Source organism: Limulus polyphemus, unplaced genomic scaffold (assembly GCF_000517525.1).
Source record: "Limulus polyphemus unplaced genomic scaffold, Limulus_polyphemus-2.1.2 Scaffold2348, whole genome shotgun sequence".
Classification (NCBI taxonomy): Eukaryota; Metazoa; Arthropoda; class Merostomata; order Xiphosura; family Limulidae; genus Limulus; species Limulus polyphemus.
In genome coordinates, this window is record NW_013667958.1 from 109,377 (window position 1) to 116,848 (window position 7,472).

At 34.2% G+C, this 7,472-nt stretch overlaps 1 protein-coding gene across 5 annotated transcripts in view; it reads left to right on the top strand.

Moving 5' to 3' along the window:
* Positions 1–7,472, top strand: part of LOC106466699 (protein KIAA0556-like) — a 132,316-nt gene that overhangs the window by 108,692 nt on the left and 16,152 nt on the right. For all 5 annotated transcript variants that reach the window (XM_022394773.1, XM_022394771.1, XM_013926995.2 and 2 more), the window contains 2 exons: positions 1,576–1,741; positions 4,235–4,395. In XM_022394773.1, coding sequence (XP_022250481.1) covers positions 1,576–1,741; positions 4,235–4,395 — 327 coding nt within the window. The remainder of the gene's footprint in view (positions 1–1,575; positions 1,742–4,234; positions 4,396–7,472) is intronic.

The following is a 7,472-nucleotide window of genomic DNA, read 5'->3' on the forward strand; positions in this document are numbered from 1 at the left end:
GCTTTGCATGTTATACCAATTGGGTCTGTCTATTAGTTTGACTTGGCCTACTTTCTCCCTACCTTCTCCCTCCCAGAATTTGTTCCAGGTGTCCTCTCATCATATACGCAACCTCACTTTTTTCCTTGCTTCTTGTCTTCATTGTCCAGTGGAGGAGATTCTGCACTATTTCCATCATATCGCGGTTTCCTCTTCTTCGGAGTTTGTCTACCACTTGTGGCCATTCCTCAGGCTTCAGTGCAACTCTAACTGGTAAATTTTTGTCTGTACTTTCTTTTTTTTTCAGGAGCCTTTCTCCAATTCTTTATCCCATGAATCCCACTCTGTGGTGAGTGGAGCCTGACTAGATATTCTTTACCTCGAAATCTGCACTGTCCAACCATGTTGACTTGCACTTTATCTTCCCTGACTTTGCACGCTCACAGTTGAGATGAGGTGTTCCACAACATTGCTTGTAGGTGCATGACCTTGCGATATTTTGCTTAATAAACATGCCCATCCTGGACTATACCACCCATGGACTGCATGGGTAAAGCAGAAGGGGATTGATGCCCATCCATGCTATGCCTGGAGTAAATAACTCATGTATGGTCTTCTTTTCAAAATAAAGTTATGTGGTCACCCATTGCACTGTCTGTGGTGATGACGTTCCTCCGGACTCTCCACCGCATTATCACCCTCCTTTCTTCAAGTGGAGTATGGGAGTCCTTACCACTTTTCAGTTACAAACCCTTGGGGTGGTTGACATGGAGGCACCCTGCTGAATGAATTCCACACAATAATTATTCAGAGTGGTTGTGTTCTGCAGGTGTAGATGACGTGATATCCTCCTATTTGCAATAACCAATGACAATAGAGTGACACATCAGTATGTAGTTCACATCTTCGATTGGGAGCCCTCATCCTACCCTCGCGTAAATGTCTGTACCTTTTGGGTAGGTTTTGGATTTAGAGTAAATCGATCAACATAAGTCCACATACAGAATTCGGGTTGTCTATCTTCCTCCCTTGATTCCTACATTATGTGTTGTAGGTCACAGTGGAGATACGTGAGATTGTTCCAGTTCTGTCCTTGGCTATCCCTTGTCCTCTCTTCTTACGGGGATGTTATTGCCATTTGAATGGTCCCAGCCTGTTCACGGTTGGGAGAATTTATTGCATGCAGTAGACATCCTTTTGATGTCAAGTACCTACTGAAAATGCATTTCTGATAGGTACTTACCTCCTCTCACACTTCCCACCTTTCCTCCCCACATGGTGCAGACATCTTCTGCCAAACTTTGACGTGATAGTTCAGTAGAGGGAGTCACATGCATCACATGAGTGTGTCATGCTCCTATTGGTGGGGCTGTGATGCATGATGATTTGAATAAGAGACAAGCTGGAATCTTGTAATTCCAATGGGGGGGGGACGGAAGTCTTGTGGCATGCATAAAGAAAAAGTTTGCACACAGAGGGCAGCACTGAACAAGAATAGCTAATATTGTGAGAAGAGGTAAGTACCTATTGAAAATACATTTTCAGTATAGGAAAATTATAACTTTGCTTGAACTCATTTTTCTTACAACTATGCAGAATAATTGATGGGGAAAATATGACAATGTTGGAAGAACATATGTGGTGCACTGACTTCCTGGAACATTGTCCTCCAACCATAACTATATCTTTTGGCCAGACTTTGAATGTTAGTGGTCTTCGAGTGTGGAACTATAACCTATCACAAGAGGATTCTTACAGGGGCGTAAGTATGAACAAGAAGTATTAAAATATTTCAGTTTTTCACTCCTGTCATCCTGCTTTTATCCTTGAGACCATTAAACAAAGAGCAACATAAAATTTATATTTAAAAGTTCAGCACATCATAAACACAAAAATGTCTAGTAGACTATCAAAATAATTTAGAATTATTACAAGGGTCTAAAATGAAACTAACATCTCTATCAATGTATGCTGGAGGATGTTTGCTTTTTTGGAGATTATTAAGTTTTGCAAAAGATAATTGTTCAGGGATTATTTTATTTAACCCTATCGCCCTGGGTATCCTTTACTGAGCGTGACACAAGGTTTTAGTGTCTTACATTCAAAATTTTATTGAACCATTATTTGTTTATGTTATACCAATTAGAATAGCATAAAATCTTAGCTAATAATCCATATTTTAATAGTATACAAGTTTTAAGTTCTTAATTCTACAAAGCAATATTTAAAAAAATCCTGAATTCCCACTAGTGTGACCCACATGAAGCATTTTCTCTTAGTATGTCATCATTTCTATTTTATCCACCACCCCTTGAAAAAATATGAAATTAAATGTAAGTTACTTTCTATAAATTCGTTATCACTCAGGCAAACCATAATTTTTATAGTCTTCAATTTTGTTTTGTTACAAAACAATTGAATAGAAAATCAGACCTCTCCTGCCACACCCACCTGTCACATCCTCTTTTTCAGACTTCGTTGATAGTATTCTCTTACGTTGCATTATATATAATCTATAACCAATAGAACGTGAAAGTTTTCATCTTTCAAATGATGTATTGTATAACATTATGTTTTGAACAGATAATTGTTAATTTCACTCAGAGTACCAACATTGTTCCTGTAGGAAAGTTAATGACTATCTTGGATGAATTTGTAATGGCTCTTTTCACATAGTTAAAAAGCCAGACAAATTTTGAGACGTAAGGGAATTTGTCTACTTTTTGAATGTTATTAGTCTATATTTTTTTTGGTGCATTATGTAATTAGATAAAAATTATTAAGTGCATTACTATCTTTAGTATAAAAAATTAGGGTTAACTCTCTTCAAAAACTGACATCAAGATTGGTTAACTTAATTCTTATGTATAATTTCTTTATGTATAATTATAAAAGTAACTAAAATGTAAAAACAGGGATCCTTTTAGATTTGTTAAGATTAGATTAGGTAAAATAAATAATAATAATATTATAATAAAAATGTTTCATGAGGCACACACGCGAGCAGCTCTTAGGTAAATGTAATTTGTTAGCGTAATGTGAGCTGCACGTTCCCCGAGTGATTTACAGCTTATAATGGTGCGGATAGTAGTTAGATGCATTAAAATAGCAATAAATAATAAAATTTGATTATAAATAGATCTATACTGTTATGAACCTAGAGCTGCTTAGGATAAACAAATGAAGTTTCATGTTACAGTTTGAAATCATTCTAGAAAGAAAAAAAGGGTAATTTAGGTTTATTTCGATTTTGTTTTGGTGGTTACAAGGCGAGTCGAATTGACCAATCCCATTTTTAGATAGGGTAGAGAAAATAACAGATAAACTATAAAGTTTTAATGAATAAAAACATTTGAACTGAATTTAGGAGGTTTCAGGGATTACACAAAGGAAATTTGAGATTTTTGAGATGAGGAAAAGTATTTTTAATTTTAACATGAAAATTACTTTGCACACAGACTATTCAAAACAGATACTCAATATATTCATGGACAAATCTTAATTTTATTTTATTAAAGAATACTTCACTAAAAAATATGATTTTTTGTATGTGAAAGACTTGAAATATGAACTGAAAGTCTGTTAAATTTTGTAAAGATATACCCACTATATTGAAAGTTACAAGTATTAAATCTATAAAGACTTTAAATGAGTACAAAGAGGTCATGTGGTAGGTCAAATTGACTGAACCCCATGTTGAGAGAGTTAATATAGAAATACAGACATTTTAGATGCTTATGTATTTTTTTCTTGCTAAGTGACTTTTTAAAAACTCTCATTCACAACAGTCCGAATACTCCTAGTTAGTTACAGGTTTATGTTTCAAAGTTTTCTTACTGGCTGATCATTATAAGGTGTTAATAACATACTTTTTATTGTTAAAAGGAGAAATAAAACATGACCTATTACTCCAGAACACATAATTGGTTTTATTTAAGCCAACTTTTCACTATTACAGCTTTGTCGGGGCAAACAAGACAGTTCTTTACTGACTTAGGCTTATACAAAAGATACAAACTTTAAACTCCCATATTATACTGTTTCTAATGAGTAATTAATAAAATATTTTTACAGCTATTTTACTTCTGGAATAATTCATTCATTGCACTTCAAAACGTTTTGTTTTTTAGATGACACTTTTTTTATGATTTATATTGAATTATTTGTAAAGTATCAAAAAAAAGATAAACTTTATCATAACTGTAATGTTATAAATGCATTGTCTTTTCATTAAATGTATTCTACTTTTTATCAGGTGAAGCAAATGAGTGTAACTCTAGATGGTAAACTTCTTTCCCCAACCGATGGATTTTTACTTAGGAAAGGACCTGGTCACTGTTATTTTGAATATTCTCAAGTGGTCAGTTTTGATGGTCCACCATCTTTCTGTAACAGTAACTTGTTACAATTATGGAGGTGAGCTTGGGTGATCCTTAATGTAGAAACATGACAATTGTGAAAACTAAAAAAAAATTGTTATGTGTTGACAACAAGTTCATCAGAGTTTAGATATAAATTTTATAAAACTTGGAATTTGTTGTAAACATATTATGGTGCTTTTGGACATTTATGTACTTCATACTACACTTAAAAACGAGCATCAATCAAATTCTTGAATTTTATAAATTGAAGTTAAATACATGATATTCTGACTTACCAGTGCTTCTGAAAAAAGTTTTTCTGAATGTTTTCAATGTCTGTGTACATTTCCTAAATCCACACTGAATGTAGTAAATTAGAGAACAAGTTAACAAAAGTAGGGATTAAAATGAATTGAACAGAATATGCTATTTAATATTTAGAAAACAGCATGTATATGTTAAAGGTAGAAGAGTAACAGAACATCAAAGCATTCAACTCTAGTCTAAACACTAACTTGACTTAGAGGTTTGATGGCTTGGAAGACTCATATTTGAAGTCTTGATCTTAAAGTTTGCCAGATTTTTGAAGCCAGTTTAATAACGTGAGTGCAGTTTCTGTTGGGTAGAGCAAAACAGTCAGGAAGTAAATGTTTCATAGTATTTATTATAACAACTTCCAGGTGAAAGTAACGAAGGGTGTATATTAGAGTGCATCGAATATACTTAGTCAAAAATTTTATTTTGTCATTGTTAGTTGGCAGGGTGTGCAATAGTTGCCTTTTATTATAAGAATTAATCTTATGCAGTATGAAACTCCTCCAATTATATCTTCAACTGCCACAAGTGAATCAAAGTTTGAAAAGTGTATCATCTCTCCACCAAATCAAATAGTTAATCATGAGGACTTAATGATTTCAAGCTCAGAAGATTCTGATGTTGCTAACACTGCACTTTCTACATCAAAATCCTAAGATAAATAAACAAATGAGGACACCGCTTCCAACGGTAGTGAGAGAAGCTGACAGGTACTGTATTTCTGACGGAGCTGCTGCAGCCCTTACCTCAGCTGTTTTGGAAGATATGGACATTATTCAAGAAAATTACATGCTGAAATTGTTGATAGAAACAAGATACGACGGAAACAAGAAAAATACCAAGAAACATTATTGACTTATGATGGTGATAAAAAAATATAACTAAAATTGTCATTAAAAATGGGCAAAAACATTATAAATCTGTAGTCATGGAATAGTACATAACTTTGGTCAGTGAACCTGAATCAATTTTCATGGATCATACTTCTCCTTCTGGAACATCAAAATATATAAAAAAAATTCTATCATTCAATGGTTTTGAAGGTAACAAAATTTCATCTGATCATTTAGTCACTGTAGGCTGTGATGGCACATACGTCAGTACTGGAAAAAAAGCTGGAGTTATGAGGCTTCTTGAATTGCACTTAGGAAGACCTGTTAATTGGTTAACTTGTTTGTTACATGCAAATGAGTTACCCCTGAGTCATCTTATTACGCATCTTGAAGGAGTAACTCTAGGACCGTCTGCTTTTTCTGGTCCTCTTCGAAAGAAACTGAAGACTTCTGAATCATTGCCTTCAGTAAACTTTGTTTCAGTCGAAATTACAGAGGTATTATAGAAAATTGACAATCCTGAGGATCTTAGTACAGATCAAAAGTATTTGTATGACATGTGCAATGTGGTAGTGTCAGGTCATAGTTCAAGAGAACTTGCTTTACGTGACCCTGGTACAATGAACCATTCTCACTGGTTAACATCACCAAACAGGATTTGCACCTTTACATCACAACTGCTAACTCATTCAAGATGCTTAGTTTGTTAGTGAGATATGTAATTGAAGTGTATGCAACAGTTTGGTTTAATATCAAGAAAAATCCCTCATGCAGCCATGGCTCACTGCACCTTTTTCTACTTCGATAAAAAGTATGATTTCTTCCTGAATTAGACAAATATGTGGTGGATGGAGTAATAAAGAAAAATGCATATTTTGCACACCCAAAAATATGCTGCATGCAATGCTTGGAGATGATTCTAAGGCTATCAGACAACTTGCTCTTCGTAGAATATTAGCTGCTCGATCTACCTCAAATTCTAGCACAATGGGACAGTTTGTGGTTCCAAATATTAATACAACATTACACTGATCTAATAATGTGGACCTAGAGTAGAGCCACACTTACAAAAAAGATAAGCAATGTTGGTGTCTTTCATTAATCAAGACGACACACCAGTTTTCACGCTCAGCATGCCGTGTCACACACAAGCAGTTGAAAGGTATGTTAAAATAGTAACAGAAGCTTCAGCAGCTGTTTGTGGCTATCACAAAAGAAAAGGATGCTTTAATGCAACACTTCAATCTAGCAAAATCATGAAAAATATTTAATATTAAGGAACGATACATAATCCAGTAATTCTGTTACCCAGTGGAAGGGTGGGCATGGGTGGAACTTGACATGCAACTACTTCCTCATTGGGAGTTCTGGGTAATTTAGGATATAAGACTCCTAAATTAACTAAATGTTGCATATCCAAAATGATGTTACATTGATTTTTCATATATTTTGATTGTGGATATTTTAAGGAAAATACCCCCCTCATGGTAGTAAAAGATATAATTTTAGAAGCCTGAAACTTACCCACATAATTACTACTATTAAAAGGCAACAATTGCATACCCAGTCAATAATGATACAGGAAATTTATACTTTTGATGCACCCTAATTTATATGTCAACCACATTGTTTCTGTACAGAGGGTGTAATTTTTTTTTATGTACTAGAAGGCAAGAGAAATATACCAGCCCATATTGAAATTCTATCAGCCCAACCATTTTTGTAACGATGACCAGAGTACCATCTATCACATTGTCAAGCTACGTAGATGATAGACTGGTATTTCTGCCACATTAAAACAATGCAATATACTGAAGCATATATGATGCAGGAATGAAATTTCTGGGTTGGTTATCCCTTTCGAGACAGGTCACACGTGAAAGGCCATGTCATCTTGTTTGTTGACTCGCATTCAAAATTTTATTGAACTACAATTTCATGAATTTCTATTCATAAGTTTGGTATCAAACTGTAGATTATAATT